Source organism: Talpa europaea (genome assembly GCF_964194135.1).
Source record: "Talpa europaea genome assembly, chromosome: 5".
Classification (NCBI taxonomy): Eukaryota; Metazoa; Chordata; class Mammalia; order Eulipotyphla; family Talpidae; genus Talpa; species Talpa europaea.
The window spans coordinates 32,538,510-32,557,023 of NC_140071.1; the positions used below are offsets into that span (position 1 = coordinate 32,538,510).

The window sequence follows — 18,514 nt, forward strand, 5'->3', positions numbered from 1 at the left end:
AAAAAAGATAAACACATGCAATTTGCAACAACATGGATGGAGCTGGAGGGATCATGCTGAGCGAAATAAGCCAGAAAGAAATAGAAAAATACCGGATGGTCTCACTCATAGCAGGAATCTAGAAAACTTAAATAAGGGAGCAGGAAAAAGAATACCTATAAGAAAGAAAATATCAAAATCGACAAACAACTATGAACCAGAGACACTCTATAGGGGGTAGGGGGTGGGGAAAGGAGGGCTTGGGGTCAAAATAAGGGGGTTGTAATTGTATCAGGAATATAAAAAAATAAAATTTAAATTAAAAAAAAAAAAACTATACCTCTTTCTTGGTCTGCTCCCCACCGGCAGCAGGAGAACTGCAGGTGAAGTCAGATGACAAGGAGTCTATGGCGTCATCAGGCCCCATGGGTTTCTAGAGAAACAGCACCAGGAGGGGTGACAGAGGGGACTCACTCACGCACAAGAGCAGATTATGAGCCCAGCAAATTAACTGTACTTTTGGTTGATTAAATGCACATTGTACATTTTTTCTAGTATTTATAGGCATAAGTAGGTAACATTAACTGTAACCACACTATGGGCAGGGAAGAGAAGACAAAGCAATAAAAGCACTGGGAAAGAGCAAGCAATTAATCTCCAAAACTTAAAAAAATGTACTTCTGTTATTCCTTGCTGACCTTATTTTAGTGAAATAACTCAGATGGAAGCCTCTTTGCAAGGATGTAGGTGCTCAATAAATGCTATTTCACTATTCTCTTCTAAATGTACCAGTTACAACATTCCTATTAGATTTTATTAACATTTATTTTATCCTAAAACTTTTTTTCTCCATTCTTTTTCCCCTTAAAAAAAACCCCTACATATGAAACCACTGATGCTGAAACAACCCCTTCTCTGACTAGATCAACTTCACTTGATTTAGAAACTAGTTTAGTCGTCATCCCAAGATACAGAATAGCCCTACTCCTCCCTCCCAACCAGAGATATAAAAATTGTTCATTTGGAAGGTATTTATGTAAACTCACCAAAGTGTCTGGAGGAGGCGCTGTAAACCCTTCTTTTTTCTGAAACAAACATTAATTTGATGATGTTGAGAAGGAAATATTAATCCTTGTAATTGGAAAAAATTATTGTTCAAAAGTGTGATGGCTGAAATGTGTCCTCTCAAAATTCATCGTTGAAGTCCTAACCACTAGCACCTCAGAATGTGACTGTGTTTAAAGATGAGGCCTTTAAAGAAGCAATTAAGATAAAATGAAGGAGCAGGGAGACTGGATGTAAAAAGAAGAAACACGCCCCAGAGATACAGAGTTGGACAAGGTGAAGATGTGTACACACAGGGAGGTGTTCATCTATAAACCAGAGAGGCCAAAACAGATCCTTCCCTCACAGCTCTCAGAAGTAAACAACTCTTCTCACAGCTTGATTTCAGTATTCCAGCCCTTTCAGAATTTAGATAACATATTTTCCTCTTCTTTAGGCCATCCGGTCTGTGGTACTCTCTTATGAAAGCTGAGTGTCAAAGTAATGACCAAGTATGCCCCTTTCAACCTCCTACATTTTAAAAATGGTGATTATACTGACGTAGTAAAAATTAGCCAAAAGGAAACCAAAAATGATTATTTAACTTACTTCCAAAAGTTCTCTATATTTTGGAGGAATTGTGACTTCTCTTTTACCCAATTCCTCTATGTAGGTAGAAGTCATTGGATCCTGGAACAAAATCATACATGTAAGTGTGCTCGCTTCGGCAGCACATATACTAAAATCACACACATAAGAGATGATGCAATGAATTAGCTGAGAATGTTATATGAATATGCTGAAACCAGTACTATTCCATTATTAATTTAAGGAAATGAGATGAAACATAAATCATTAAGAAGTTAATGCTTTACAAAATGTCTGAAATATTAAGGTTATACAAATACTTGCCCATATTGCCCATGGCTTAACTCAAAGTTTAAAGAAAACATTCCAACCACTATGTTAAATTTGGCTCCTATGTTAAAGTATAAGTTAAAAGTGTTTTTCATTATCAAATGATACTTGTTTCCAATACTTACAAAGTGCAGTTATTAACAATGAATTTCTATATAAACTCAAATCCATCTATCAGACCTATAGTTACTTTTATGTAATTTCTAAGTAAAAAAATCAGATAGAGTGAGGTCTGTTGAGTCATCTCCAATATCATTCCTCTTCCTTGTGACCCAAAGGTAGTCACTATCCTGAACTGCTACTTAAAAGTCAGCATTTTTCAAAACATTCCACAGTAGGTAACCACAAATAATATACACCACCACTTCTCCTATTTTCAAATGTTGTGGAAATGTTGCAATATTCTATGCATCAGTAATAAGGGATCAGTAATATCAATTTTATTTAAAATTATGTGTTTGTAACACGACCATGTTGATCCATGAATAACCTTTTTAAAGTATTGTCTCTAAGGTATTCCACTACATTATCCCCTTTCCTGTTGAACGAGCTTGTTTCCTATCTTTTCACCTGTTCTTACAAGTCCTGGAACCCATCGGCCAGGCCCCTCCTTGAACATTCTGGATGTGAATTTGCTGCTTGATGGGTGTGGACATCTTCAAACCCACCAGTTCTAGGCAGCCTGTCAAACTTTGGTATTTTGCCAATCTGATAGCTAGAAAGTGGTATCTTTCCACTTTATAATACCATTTTCCTAATTACTAAGGAGACTTTTACTTCATTTAGTTGCCTTTTTTTTTGTTATTTTCTTCTGGACTGCTTTTGACAGACTTTTTCAAATTCCTCATAAATTCTTCACAAAATAAAAATCCTTCATAAGCAAAAATCCTTTGCTAGGTCTGTTGCAAATATTTTCTTCTACTCTATGGCATATCTCTTATTTTAATACCAAAGAAGGTGTTATTTTCTCTGTTTTAGGAATAGGGCTGAAGTGAGGGTGATAAATATCTAGAAATAAAATAAGTTCAAGTTACAGGATGGGAAGTATCTGGGAAATGAGCTCAAGACCATCTTGTAGCACTATTTACAATAGGTAAGATACACTTTACAACAGATAAGACAGGGAAACAATCCAAATGCCCAAAAAATAGATCAAGAAGATGTGGTATGTATACACAATGGAGTATTACTCAGCAATCAAAAAGATAAACTCATGCCATTCACAGCAACATGGATGGAACTGGGAGGGATTATGTAGGAATGTAGGGGAGGAATGTAGGGGAACAAAATAAAAGATCAGTTAAAAGAATAATAAATTAAAAAGAAAATTAACAGGCAACTATAAATCAGAGACATTCTGCATGGGAGGAAGAGGGAGAAGGATCAAAACATAGGAGGGAAGAGCACAAGGGACTATGGTGATGGTGCACAGGTAAATGGGTGGTGGGAATTTTATAGGGACTACACCTGCGAGGAGAAAGCATACATTGTACAAAAAGGAGGGATAATGTAAAACATATATAATATTTTAAAAAATGAGTTCAAGTCCATTTGATAAAATTTTGAGGACAAAAGATAAGTCTGTGATCCCAGAGGCTGAATTCCAGGCCATCTCAGCATAAACCACACAGTAAATGTCTGCTGAATGAATGTAACGCTAGAGCTGCCCGTAAAGCAATGGTTTTCATCCCATAAGCAGCTATTACTGATTCTGACATCACCCTGTTTCCTTTAAGTAACAAAGTACCAGGGATTCTTTGCATCACGATCATGACCATATTTGCTCTCTACCCGCCAAGAACAAATCTTCACAGAAGACAAGATCACATACTGAAATTTCAGGTCCAGTGTATGTTGCATTATCTTGTTCTGTTTCTTCAGGTTCCCCTAATGTGTCTATTAAGTCATCCAAAGCAGCATCCATGCCTGACTGGAAAAAAAAAGACAGCAGATACTAAATGTTACTTGTTATGCATATTTCACTTTTGTAGACATTTCACTTTTGATTTTTTTAGCCACAAACAACCATTCTATGTAGAAAAATACCAAACATGAAAAGTTCTTCAAATATCAAAATAGTCCGATCTCCTATAGACTATTATTTAACCCTTTGCACTCCACTGTCCCCTCTCAGGGGACATCGGAATTCTAGCATATCACTCGGATGTCCCCTCTCAGGGGACATTGCAATTTATTAGTGATTACGGGGAATTGAGGTTATTTCAACGCAACTTTTTGAGACATGCATGTTTCCCTGAAGTTTTATCTTGAAATGGCACAAGAAACTAAATCAAAATATCGTAAAATGGTTCGGAGTGCAAAGGGTTAAGGTCCCAGAGTACATATTTTCTAGGTTGGAAAGATAAAAAACTTATCACATAATAACTCCAAATTCAATAAATCTAAAGGCATTAAGTATATGAACAAAGAGTACAGTTCATTAAAGCTGCCAGTCCAATATAGTTACAATTAACTATGAAAAATACAAAGAATTATGATCATGTTGTTATACACAGGAGAAATGCTTAGTATTGGTTGCTTATAGTTTCCCAGAGTTTTATGTACAAAGAACACCAACAAAATCTCTACATAGCACCTTCTTCCAAACAGGATTTGGTGAATAAACAAGTTGTCTAGTGATCTTTCAGCCTTTTGTGATTTGTGTTTTCTGTTCACTTACTTGCCCAAGGATGTTTATGAATCAGAAATCACCAGCCTGGGGTATTACACTCACACAAAGGACAGCAAACTGTCACTATGGGTTTAAATCAGTGTAATGAACATTGCAAGAGTGCCTTCATCCTATTTTTGAGGTTAACGATGGTTCTAGGTGAAGAATAGCCTAAATTTTAAGGGGAAAACAATTTGGGGGGAAGATCCTTTACTCTCTCTCTCCCCCTTTTTTTTTTTTTGCCATGACCACATTCCTACCACAATTTTAGGAGTTCACTTGATCCAGTAACAGAACTTGGGGCCTGTTCACATTAGGTTGATTCAACTGGGAATTTCAAAATGAAGAAGTGCCTGACATTCTTTAGTGATACAGCTGGTTAAAGAAGGTATATTTGTAGCAGGAAATGGAGTGTAAACTCCAAGTAATGTAACTGGAGTTTTCTAAAGTTATAAAGGGGTTATAAAGTAGGGTTATAAAGTAGAATGTTGCAACCAGTCAGCTCTTCCTGAAACAATGATTCATTAAAAAGGCTCTTTACATTCCCCCACCTCATATTGTTTGCCCTCAGGAAATCAGATCCTGATAAACAGAGCATGAAAACATATCTTAAGCAGAAGTGCTTAAGGTATGCTATCTCCATACCTTTCCAGATGGTTGATTGGGTTTGGATTCAATGGATGCAGCTAACAATTTAATTTCTTTTTTCTGGTGGGAGTTTAGAAAGAAATAAAACTCACATACCTTTATAAAATTCAGTAATATAACATTTTAAATAATATCAATAGCACTGATCATACAGTGAACATTTGTTCTGTGCCAGACACTATACTGTCTGTTATATCTTTTTTCAGGACAGCACCAAAAGTACTGGGTTGTCAGAAAAGTAAAAAACTGACACATTTTTGCTTGAAAAACAAAAAAAGTACATCATTACTGTTCCAACAACCCAATATTAATCTCTTCAGTGACGTGGAAAGCAAAACTCAGCAAAGTCACAGAAACTTTCTTCCGGTCACGTAGTAAGGAGCCGAATCAAGTTTATAATCCAGAAGTACCCATTTCTTTCTTCACTGTTCTTGGTTACCTCTCTAAGGCCCCTCAGCCAAGATTGCCACATCCATAAATTCTTTCTCTAAGTGGCCACTTCCCCATGTTTGCCCTCCTCCGCATCACATGCTTTGGCAACTCTTTAATCCCTAAAATGTGTTTCCTTCCCACCACTGCTTCAGTTGCTCTGTCAAATATCACCAATAACTTTCCAATCTGCAATTTCCATGCCTTTACCCAGACAGAATCTTCCCCGAAGTTTAGCGCTGACGAGCCCGCCTCTGCTGACTTCACTCTACAAGTAGCCATGACCGAGCATGACTCTGGCATTTGTGCTCTCTCTGCCATCTCTGGCCCTGCGCGGGTGGTGCTATGCAAAATCATTCTCTAGGGCAGGGGCCGAATACTTCCTGGGCCTTGCAGGAACTACATGGATGAAGCTGTCAGCATGGAGACCAAAGGAAGATAGTAGGTGTCCTATTTTATGTTCTGGACCCAGAACATGAAGACGGGATGTCCACGTTCCCACTGCTGTTTGCACGGCCACCACAGCACAGGCTGCAATAGCCAGCAGGCAGGCCTCCTGAGCTCAAGGAATTGTGCAAACTGGATAAAATAACCCATTTCAGTGGGAACGCCAGGGTCTAGGCAAGCTAAGCACCATGTAAGTACATGTAATACAAGTAAGTGCTAAAGAAAGACAGCCTCAATTTTTATGCTAAAAATACTGTGGGAGCTACCAGGTGTAAGGCTGAATCTGGGCAACAGAATCCATTTCCATGATTCAATCACAGCCTTAGATTTGTGATCACTATATTCTCCCTTTCTCTGTTCTCCTGTACTCCAAAATAGCATTTCAAATATCTTGTGAGAATTCTTTCTTGCTTCACCTCCAATACTTAAATTCAGCATCTCCCAAATGAGACATCACTCTCCCTCCACAACCAATTCCTCTTCTCACATCTGTTCACAAGTCAGCAGTAACCAGCGAAAGGACTCACAGAGGAGGAGGTACTCACTCCTGGGGTGCTAGCCCTGCACCTGCAAGAATTTGTATGGGGCACTCACTGGCTTCACCTTTGGGTTACCCACCTAGTTCATTCAGAAACAAAGGCCAGGTTATCTGAGACTAATTCACCCTTTGCCCATTGCAGCCAATCATTCCCTGCAACCTGATGGTTTTAGCTCTGCAACACCTCTTTTATTACCCCCCACTATCTGAGTCTTCCCCAGCTCTAATTTAGGCTAAATCAGGACTTAGCAAGATGACTGAAATTGTCCCTGAGCAACCTTCCACCTTCCTGTTTCTATTCTATTCATCCCACCCACTCGGTCACTTAATCTTCCCACACATTGCACCTCACATCATCCATCTATAATCTTCAGTGCTTATCGCCGTGATGGAATCACTACCATGTATCAACTCACCTGAGCATTCCTGCAGCACACACCAGCCCATACTTCTGGCCGTAAAGCCTCACCAGTCTCCTCCCCTATGCTCCGTCTACACTGGTTGTATGTGGTACCCACAATACCCCTGAGGCTTTTCCACCTTGACGCATTTTCATCAGCAATCCTAGTTTCCACGCCTAACTCAAATTCCTTGTGAATTCACCCCAATCAGACAAAAATTCCTGTTCCTCACCACAGAGCTCACGAGGGCCTTTCTTAACCTTCCGTGAATTGTCTCTTCCCCACTCCTCACAGGGCCAGCCTGCAGCTCAGTGCCCTGCAGTTAGACCGCAGAGCTTTAAACATGGTACATACTGAAATAAATACAGATCTGGTCACCTCATTTTATGGACGATGAATCAGAAGCCAAGGAAAGTAAAATGACTTGCCACAAATCCCAGTACAAGTCAGTACACACCAGAGTCCATAAGCCTCTCCCAATTTTATTGTTTAGACTTCCTGATAACCCTGGCTAAACTTGTATGACACATAAAATTTTACATTTGGATGACGTTTTAAAATCCACTATCAAATCTTTGCCTGAAATCTCTTCATTTTTCAAGCCATTTCTCTAAGGACTTTCTCATCAATACAAGAGAGCTGGAGGGGGGTGGCGGAGAATGTCTCAAGATTATATATAAGTGGCCTCCCGTGAGAAAAGTACTTTTTAAGTTGAACTGGGTATTTTCACCTAACAGTTTATATAAATGTTGCCATTACCCCATTGGATAGCTATCTGAATTAGTTTCAGTAAAAATAATGTGCCCTTTTATTTTCAAAATCTGAGAGAAATGAATGTTTAGGAGAGATGTGCCATACTTTCATCCTATGACTTACTTTATGTAGCCTACGGGGGATATATTTCCCATTTTAAGAAGCAGAGAAATGGATATATACTACTCTTCCCCCATTGTCATCTCCATCTTCCTTTTGTTTCAGAACCTGTGCCTTCAAGAGAAGTAAGTTATTTCTAGGGAGATGTAGCTCCAAACTGTATTGCTTTAGGTAGAAGTGGTAGGCTATGTCTTACATTTCCAGGCTACTAGCTGAAGGAGCTCCTCAAAGAGTCTAAGAAAGACTGGTCCATAACCAGTCAGCAGGAGACATAGACTCTGTCCTGAGGTGGTTTGGGATGGGTCCTTTGAGACCTCCCAGATCAATTCCTGCAGCTGTCATCACTGACTTATGCCTACTAAAAGCAGATAGTAAAGCTTATTCAAAGGCTCATGGCACTTTCATTTGCTTGATTTCAAACCTATGCATCTTGAAGGCTGGATCTAAATTAACTGACATGCTAATTTTCTTGGTACTGACACCAGACTTTATACGCCGTATAAGCCCAATAACTATTCATTGAATATGTTAACATAAAATCAGCTTTGGCATCCTGTTCACTCTAAATCCTTTAGATGCATACTCCTCTACAGAACTGCACTGATAAACAGTGTTCAGTTTTACCAAATGGTAAGTTAGTGTGGTAGCACCAGATCTGAAAGGTTAGTGAGAAAAGGACAGAAAGTCCAGGAGCCATCAGCATTCAGTTCTCATAGGGACAGCTACTCAGCACCAGGCCCAAAGACACCCTGTGTCTGCTGATGTGCGCTCACCTTGTCTCCTGATTTGTCAGATGCTGCAGCTACACCAGCAACAATGCTTGTTTTATCAGCAGAAAGCTTGTCCTGTGATTTTGTCTAAGGATGAGGGCAAAAGATTTACAGGACTAAGCATCTTTGGAAGAGAATTTTTAAAATAATGCATGCATACTGACACAGTTTACCCCGTGGACACCTTGTAGTGGAATGGCTAGCTATACCCACTGCGAAGGATGTAATGCCCACCAGATTCATAAAGCTGGACCTAAGAGCTTAGAGTCCCTGCAGGTAACACAAGTAGGTGGGGCAGGTCAGGTAGAGGCTGTAGTTAACTGGAGCATATATTCCAGGTGCAAATAGGAGCCACAATTTTATGTGAATTTTTCTGACTTTAATTGTTGGCAGCTAACTAAAAATCATTTTAATAATACCACAAGTCAAACAATATAGATTTGAACAAAACACACATGTGTTGCATTTAAGTGGGGGGGCACAAATTTTCAATTCCAGATATAAACTATATTGGCAAGCAGGCCTAGTTCTTGCCTTCCAAGAATATTTAGCATTCTAATAGTTGACTCCCATTAGCTCTAGAAATATGGAATCTATTTCTCCATTTGGGTTCCATGAGTTCACCTCTTCAACAAGACTGTAAAAATTGTTTAAGACTTCCACACACAGAGCAGATCATACAGGGTCCCTGTGATCAGCCAGGAGAGGGGTCCAGGAGGCAGCCTCAGTTCAAAGTGTCATGTCTGAGATACCAGAACCTGCTTCCTTGCAGTCACAACTGGGAACTACTAGGCAGTTGGGAGAACTGGATGGAATGTCCCTAGGCCCATCTGATGCCCTTCTTAGGACTTTACCAGGCCCATGTTTCTACAAGGTGATTAGCATAACCAGAAAAACAAGAGCCTTACAATACAGGGTAGACTCAGCATAGCTCTACAAATCACCACATGCACAAATGTTTACCTTAGTCCCTAGTTGATACTACTGTTTTACTATCTATCAATCTGCTTTATTTACCTTTGGTTTTGTTGCTTTCTCTGAAGTTGGCTGCTCACTTGATTTAGAAAGTGCTTTTTCACTATGAGCAAGCTTGCTTCCTGTATCTGATCCATGCTTGGAATGGCTTTTCAGCTGGAAACAAACACACAATACAACATACTGTTAAATAAGATGGCAAATTCTGATACTTTTATATGGTGGAAACGGTTTATAACACATACTTTATATAGCTTCAAATTATTTGAAATTAAATTAGTGTGACAGAATTTCACTGTATATACTAAAATCAAAATAATGCAAATCTTTTTCCCCAAATTCATAATTACATGAGTAAACTGCAAGTCCTGATACTGCCATATGGTGGCACCACTTTTCTCCAGAAAAACAAATACCAGCCATTGCTGGTGACACTTAGATCTTGTGATGAATTCAGAATTTTATACACGCGCGCACACACACACACACACACACACACACACACACACTCTTCATCTTATGATACCAAGGCCCTATCATTTACCTCTGTGTGCTCCTTTGGTTTTACTTCTTGGGTTTTCTTCTCGTGAACCACAGATGGCTGTCAATTTCAAAAGACAGAATCTGAATTACACTGGAGTCACATTGTTTTCATATTTCCAAAGTGTATCGAAAATCCCAATTAGTATATCCGCCTTGCTTGGGAAAGGCCCACATTAAGTGGGCATGCACTATCTGGTTAACAGCAATCCTACCCAAGAGTCTGGTAAGGACAACTATCAGAAAAATACAAAAAAAATTTGGTATTTTATCTGGAATGATTTTTCAAACATGTATATATCTCTAAATTATTGTGTGTGCTTCACAATTCATACAGATCACTGGTAAATACAGGTCCATCCACAGAGATCTGATCACTGTGAACCAATGGGTTTATTGATAAGGGATCCTACTGTAGAAACGAATTTTTAAAAATCACCTGTTAGCAGGTGAGGTTTCTTCAACTAAATTATTTAAGTTTCTATAGTTTCTTCAACTAAATGATTGACATTTAATCGTTTCTGTTATAAACAGAAATGATGGTATTGCCAGAAACCCGAACTCACTTTAGATTGGTAGATAAGTCAAAACATTGAAAATGCGATAGAAGACTATTGCTACCTTTCTGAATTTTTCTTCTACAGTGGACTATGCATTGCCATCCTCAGGGGCCACAAGAGGCCGTCCCTAAAATCTGATAAGCCTCACCTTTAACCCAGCTGGCCTCACCCTCACCTTCACTTAAAATGCCGCAGCCCAAATTATCTCTGCTTTCCCACAGGAAACCTTCCAGTCTTATCTGAGTATTTGCTTAAATGTGCTTGAAAGAAATAAAGTGCAGCACCTTACTGAGGAGAAACAGCTGCCTTCCCACAGACAGACACCCTGGCCTCCACCCCCATGTGGGCACAGACCATCTTTCAGTCTAGACAGTCTTGAGTCCAGGGAAAGTTGGAGCTGTCTCCTAAGTGACTGATAACTAGGTCCACCAGCCAGGATAAGATGTGAAGATAAACCCAGCTGACTTAGGAAAAATGATCCTCTTTAAGTTACTTAGGTATGGGTTCCACAGACCATAGTCTTGATGTTCAATTTTACTATCCTTTGCTTTTCATCTTTTATTCCTGTTGCTTATATTTTTAAGAATTATTTTGCCTATAACAAGAATCTAGACTTGCATAAAATGACATCTAAAATATATTGTTTTTGCTTACAAATGTCAGACATTAGTTTAACAATTTCTGAATTTAATATATATTTATAAACATATATAACTATATATAATTTAAAAATATATGAATTTATTTTCTATATAGTCTATGTAATCATGTACAAAAGAGTGATCCAAAATTAATTAAATTAGCTACAAAAATCCTTTAATCACTTAATAGCACCAGTGGGGGAAAATGGTCATTCAGTATATCACCAAGAATTCGAGTAATTTCGTAGTTATTCAGTTGACTTAAGTCACTTACCTTAGTTGACTGTGACTTTTTTTCAGGTTCCGATTTTACACCCTAAATTCAGAAGCAGGAAGGAAGGAAAGATAGAAGAAGAGTGGACATGATTTACAAACATTATCATATATTTTCAACTAAGGAAGCTTAAAAGATGATTTTGATGTAATTATAAACTTTACAAGTTAAATATATCTTGGAATGTAACTTCAGATATAAACATTTATGCACACTAATAAATATTCTGTTCATACTAACTGGATCACAATTTATATCTTTCACCTTGATATGTATATCAAAGATAGGTAAAGGTTTATTACAACAGAAATTGTTAACTAACGCATAAGCAAAAGAAAAACACTTGACCTCTAAAGTCACTAACACAATACATCCCTTCATAATTGACATACTCACCACAAGTTTCTGCTGACAGTGTGAAACAATAGGGTGGTGACAGAATGGAGAATGGAGGAAGCAATGAAATTTATTTTTAGTGCCAGAATGAGAGATGGATAACTAAGCCTACCAGGAAGATGGTGATGTGCCGGAGCACTACAGGAAATTGTGAACTGCAGTGATTAGCTCGTGCTAAGCAGCGAAAGTGACCATTAGTAAAAAGAAATGTCCTTTGTTACAATAACCACATCACCTGTTTTTTGTGCCTTTTCTTGTGAGGCGAATGCATTCTTTCCATCTTTTTGCTGACTGGAATGTCCTAATACAAGAGCACAGCCCCAAGTGTGATTTATTTGATGGGATAGTCAAATAGGTAACATGTATAAACAGTTAAAGTGTTTCTATTTATACCAAAATCTACTCTATTCATCGACTGCATCTACTCCATGCATACATTTCCAACAAACTGTAGGTGCTGAAATTCTAAGGTCTCAGGCAAATATTTCAGAATTTGGGTTTACTTTTTTTTTAGTGGGAAATCTGAGATTTTCATTACAGGTTTGCCCCACTATCTGCAAGTGGAATGCTCCTGTTTGGGACGATGAGATTCATTATTTTTGGGGGTCTGGAAAGGCTCTTACAATTAGTTTATTGGAAAAATCTTTGAACATTCCCAGACTGCAAAAATAAGCCTACCAAAAAAATAACCAACCAAATGGGAGCATTCCATTTTCAGAGAGTGGGACAAACCAAACCTGCCACAAAATTAATTTCTGATTCCTTTCTTTTCTCTTACTTCTCTGTGTAAAAGTTGCTTAAGCAATATTTATCTACCTACATTTCTAATGTTTGGTTATGATCAAAGGAATAGTCAAAAATTCCATCAAATTTTGTCAATATAATCTCAAAACAACTTGTAAACAGTGCAGGCTTTCATTGCATAGTGAAAACATAAAAATCAAATTTGAAGTTATAGGAATGCTTTAGGATTCCTATGATTTAGGATCTTTGATGGGACATTTTATAGAGTTTGACCTAAACAAGGGTTATATAACCTGTCTCAAAAAAGATAATTCATTAAGTACACACCTGCATTCTTAACAGACAAAGTAGAAAAAAAGCTCAATTAAATGATTTCGTAATTTTTCAAAGATTAAAAATCAGCTCTAATTTTTTCTATTTTTTTCTTTTTCTCTGCTGGTGGTATCAACATAAACTCCTATATTTTATTCTATTATGTGAAGAGGTTAACACTAAATATTTTCTAAATTTATCATATTGATGTGTTTCATTAATGAAGATACATTCCTTGTTTTAGGAAAACCCATGTTATGTCAACACACTTCATTGTTTTGGGAAGGAAAGAATGTCATGATTAAAGACATGTCTCCAAAGAAATTCTGTGTACTTTGGATCCTTTTAGACTGGATTTGTTAACGGTTTCTGTGTATGCTTTTTTGAGTTTATGCAAATACACTTTATTAAATGATTAACAACAACAACAACAAAAAAAAAAAAACAGGCCAGCTTGCATTGTAGTGATTTGAATCTATTAATAGCTTCTAATTTGTAATTTGGCAATCAAGATTTTGCATGGAATAAATCTACAATACAATTAAGAATATATGCTCACAGATGCAAGCAACTTATAAGGAGATGCACATTTTAATCAGTAATCCCTACATTTCCCTCATTTATTTTTGGGTAGTGGTGCTGTTAAACATAGTATCTGACAATAATAACTAATGTTTATTGATTGCCCCTTAGTACCAGGATTGTTCTAAACTTTACAGGTGTCAACTCACTTATGCCTCAAAATAATCTTATAAAAAACAGGTATTTTTTGATGAGGATGAGATGATGATATCATTCCTAGTTCATGCATGAGCCTTTGAGGCACATAGAGGTAAATATCCCTGGAGTACCACTCCCATAAACTTCCAAGGATTCTGGCGGTGGAGGTGGGGTTATGTGTTCTCAATCATGGCATTGCTGTCTCTCCAGTACCAACCACCCTCTGCTGGCACTTGCTGTGGGGCAGAAACTGCCTAATACCTTATTTATTTCCTTAGTCTTGGTAAATGGGTACCACTATCATCCTCGTCCAACCTACAGAGCTAAGGAAATCAGAGCAAAGTGAGGTTTTTCAACATTGCAGTATGCATGGAACCAGGATTCCAGGCCAGGCCATGTGCTCTGCTGCCCAGACTACATGGCCTCTCAGGAATCTCACCTTAATTTATCTTCCATCTTAGACCCAACAACGTGATGACTAATTAGAATGTGCCAGGCACAAGAGAGATACAACTTACACCTCGACACCTCACTCCCCTTCAGAGTTAGACTGACTTCATTTTATAGGTACAGAACAGGACATGAATGTGGTAAAGTTATTACTGGAATTAACATTTTTTTCTAATGGCTCAAAATATTTGAGGAAATATGCTTATCAAGGTCACAAAAATCTACAAAAGGAGACCACCATAAATGTTATCAACCAAATGCCAAAAGTTAATGAAGACGAGATGATCGGTGGAATCGTGAATGACACCTACCCAGGAAAGGGAATTGAGGCCAAACTGGCCCTGAATCAGGCACTGGGGATACTCTTCATGTGTACCTCATTTTTGTCTCTCCCTCTCTTCTTTCTATTTTTCTCTCCCCCTCATCCCTTCCTGCAGTTCCAGAGGACTGCCAGGAATGTTCATGATTACTGCTTAGTGCTTTGCTGACACTTGCTGTGAAAAACAAGGCACACTTAAAATAATCATTGGTCCTGGAACTTGGGATGGGGAGGGCGGGAGGTATGTGGATCAGAATTGGGCAGTGGGTCAAATGCAAACCAGAGCAATAAAAAGGAAACCCATATTTCTGGCAATTCTTTCCAGCTCCTTTCTTTCGTTTTTATGACTCTAAGTCCAATGAAAAAAATCTGTTAGATGTTTCTACTGTAGTTTTAAATTAATTTTAAGATTAAGACTTTTTAAATTTAAAATTAAACATGGCATAAATAAGCAGTCATAGCTAATGTATATTTTGGAAATAAGAAATCAGATGCAGAACACTAAAAACAAACAATTTTAGAAATAAATTCCAAATGAAAATGAATGCTATAAGCTGATTTACAAGAGCTTAGATTTAGACCACATGTTTTAAGATATTTGCAATGTTTTTTACAATTCAAGATGAGGCCATCAGATCCCTCAAAAGAACTAATGACAGTTCGAGTTCTAAATTATGGCACTGGATTCTACCTATGGAATAGTAATATGGACAACAAAAAGCAAAAGTGTGTTGGTAATTTTAAAGAAAAGCAACTTAATAATAATGGAGCTAGGGTAGCTCTTAAAAGACACTGAAGAATCTTGGCAGAAGAATGAGTTGAGAGTATGTTGAAAATCTCCCCTTTTTCATTCCCTACCCCAGAATATTCCTAAGACACAGACCTTGAGACATGGTAACTAAAGGAGAGGGTTTAAGGTCACTGCAGCCAGCTCCTCAGAACTAGGCTTACTCTATGTGGCAACACCACTGAGAACATTCTTTTATTGTTCCTTCTGAAATCTCAGAAACTAATTGTTACATTAAGTTCCAAACAGATCTGAACAAAGGTTCACCAGTACAATGTTGTCTGACATGACTCAAATTTCAGAAACAAACTTCAGAAAAACCAAATAACCTTCTGTTTCACTTATTTCCAGTATAACCTCTTATATTTAGTTTCAAGTGGCTAGAATAATAAAACCATTTTACTAAGAAGGTAAACATTTTTGTTCTTATTTAGATCCTCAGATCTGTACTTGGATTATCTTACAATTAAAAAACTCAATCAAGCATAGGACCAAAAATACTCTATTTTTCTAGCTATTCTAAGAAGATGTAGAAATGAGCAGATAGTGTTTGGGGTGAACACTGAAATGAAAGCCAAGCTTCCAAATACCCCCCCAATAAGTCAGGAAGCAAATGTTTATTCCGTAACTTAAATTTCCCAGAACACAAACCTCATCTCTCAACAATTTGTCTACATTTGTTTTCCTTTACAACGCAATCAACTTCAAGGCTACCATCCCAGTTACTCTTAATGACTCTTCATATACCTTGGTTTCTGTGGAATTCATACCGGAAGACTTGCTGGTTGAAGGAGATGAGGTTGACACCTACAGGAAAGAAAGAGAAAGGTTTGTAAATCAAATTCTATTGGTTTACCACTCACCTGCAAATGTATATAATGTGAGAGTTCAGTGTCACACTTCAGTATGTGTATGCGCTTCACCTGCCAACCACCCAAGTTCTCATAACATCACTATCAAATTGACCCCCTTCCTTTGCCTTCCATCACTCTACCTCTCTCCCTTTAGTAACCATCATATTTTCAGTTAACCTCTGTGAAGAAGTAGAAGGTTTGATTCTAGTTAACCTACAACCTACGTTGCCCTTCAGCTGCTTTTAATCATACTTGGTCTTAACTCTTGACTTGGTTTTACCTCGTTAAGAGGATCATTTCAACAAAAGTTCAGTAGGGGTTACAAGGTTTACACCTACTGGGTAACTCATGTCATATTTGGGGTATGCTACTCACGCAAATAATAATGGACAAGTTACTTAAATTTTCTGATTTTTGTCTTCTCTGTTATCTTTTCTTTAATAGATATTTACAACTACATTGTTAGTTTATTACTGCCTGGTGCATAAGTCCTCAGTAATTATTGTAATTATTAGTTACTGTTACACAGAAAATGAACTTTAAAAATGACTGAATTCTGTTCAAAAGCCACCTCTGCCAATTAATTGCTCTGTGACTATTAGTTTCCTGGGTACAAAACAATAGGGCCCGATACCATCTATTTGTCAGTATTTGAGGTAATGTATGTAATATGCCTGGCACATTGTGTGTGCTTGTTAAATTATAAATGCATCATTTCTAAGATAATATATGAAATAGAAGGAGCAGGAGATGGATGAGGAAACAGATTCCAATGAATTAGCAATGTCTTTTCAGTGTCATATACGGAAGAGAAGGTTGGAGAAGAGACTGCAGAGAGGCTATTACTGTTATCACCTGCTCATCCAGGCTCCTCCATGGAGGGCACATGGTGATGGACAGTAACAGAAATATTTAAGAAGTCCCTTTTCTAGGGATGCAAGGGAGTGATGGGTTAGCCCTGCCATCTACTCATCTGAGCAATGCTTGCCTGGCACTGAGAGCTACTCCAGGACTTAACTCGCGCTACACCTGGTTAATATTAAATAGACTATTATCTTTTCAAATTCCAACCCAGGCTCATTTAACCCTCCTTAACATTTAAGTCCATTAGCTTTTAGAGCCCAGGGATTCCACCTGGCACAAGCTGCCTCCTTAAGTAACAGTCTTTCAGTAAATAGCTGCTGTCCTGCCAACAATATGCAGAGCCCTGTCCCTGATGCCAGGCTCTGGGCCACTTCTGAGGCAGACCTCAGGGCACAGAGAGCCCATCCTCCTCCTCCCTGACCCCCAAACATTACCATTCAAGGCAACTGTATGAACCCACATAACCCATGGCCCAGGAACAAAAATCACCTCCATACATCTCACTGAAAGCAGAAGATGTTGATTACAGTAAACTACCAAAATTCACAGATAAAAGCCCAAAGATTTAATGTACTGATTTTTCAAACATAATCATAGGAACTAAGCTATTCCTGAGCACTCTTAGGCATCCCTGGGCAATCCCCAGTCCTACAACACTGTCTCCCCCCCCATCCCATGATTACAGAGCAGGACACAGGTGTCTTCTCATTCTATTGGGGTAAGAAACTGAAAGATGTCCCAAAAGATGTATTTTTTCCACCATCAAATCAACAGAATATATGAATATTCATTTTTCTTTGAGAATATTTTTTTAAATTGTGGGAATTAACAAGCCCATATTTATACACTTCTGTCGTTCCAAAATTAGAATTAGTTGTGTAAATTTCCACTCAAACTCAAGAAGTTCCATCATCCAGTAAAAATCAGCAAAGACCAAACACAATACATGAAAGAACTTTTTAAGCAGCAAATCTTCAGGTCAACATTATTTTCAAAACATCCAAATTTATTCAAACTTTTCTGAAATCACATAGCCTGGAATGCATTGGAATGCTATGACCATTAATTTACATAAGATAATCTGAGCATTCCTAGGATCCCCAAATAACCTACCAAATGCTTTCAGATAGCATGGGAATATTTATTTGTCCAGAATATAGTTTGTATCAGGTATTGTGTTAGGGAACAGCAACACAGTGGTGAATGAAGCCAATAAACAGTGCTGTCCTTGAGAAAGATACACTTATCATCACTTTGAGAATTATTTGTGGTAAGCATTACGAAGGAAAATTACAGGGTGCCATGAGAACATAGACTAGGCTACCAGAGCAAGTTCAGGGCATAGTGGAGACAGGGGATG

At 38.0% G+C, this 18,514-nt stretch overlaps 1 protein-coding gene across 1 annotated transcript in view; it reads right to left on the bottom strand.

The window, feature by feature from the left end:
- CAST (calpastatin) overlaps nucleotides 1-18,514 on the bottom strand; it is a gene marked incomplete at both ends in the record, with an annotated part of 111,643 nt that overhangs the window by 33,307 nt on the left and 59,822 nt on the right. The window contains 11 exons of the mRNA XM_084232921.1: nucleotides 320-412; nucleotides 1,026-1,064; nucleotides 1,633-1,713; nucleotides 3,773-3,871; nucleotides 5,258-5,320; nucleotides 8,722-8,805; nucleotides 9,736-9,849; nucleotides 10,238-10,294; nucleotides 11,709-11,750; nucleotides 12,340-12,405; nucleotides 16,184-16,243. Coding sequence (XP_084089047.1) covers nucleotides 320-412; nucleotides 1,026-1,064; nucleotides 1,633-1,713; nucleotides 3,773-3,871; nucleotides 5,258-5,320; nucleotides 8,722-8,805; nucleotides 9,736-9,849; nucleotides 10,238-10,294; nucleotides 11,709-11,750; nucleotides 12,340-12,405; nucleotides 16,184-16,243 — 798 coding nt within the window. The remainder of the gene's footprint in view (nucleotides 1-319; nucleotides 413-1,025; nucleotides 1,065-1,632; nucleotides 1,714-3,772; nucleotides 3,872-5,257; nucleotides 5,321-8,721; nucleotides 8,806-9,735; nucleotides 9,850-10,237; nucleotides 10,295-11,708; nucleotides 11,751-12,339; nucleotides 12,406-16,183; nucleotides 16,244-18,514) is intronic.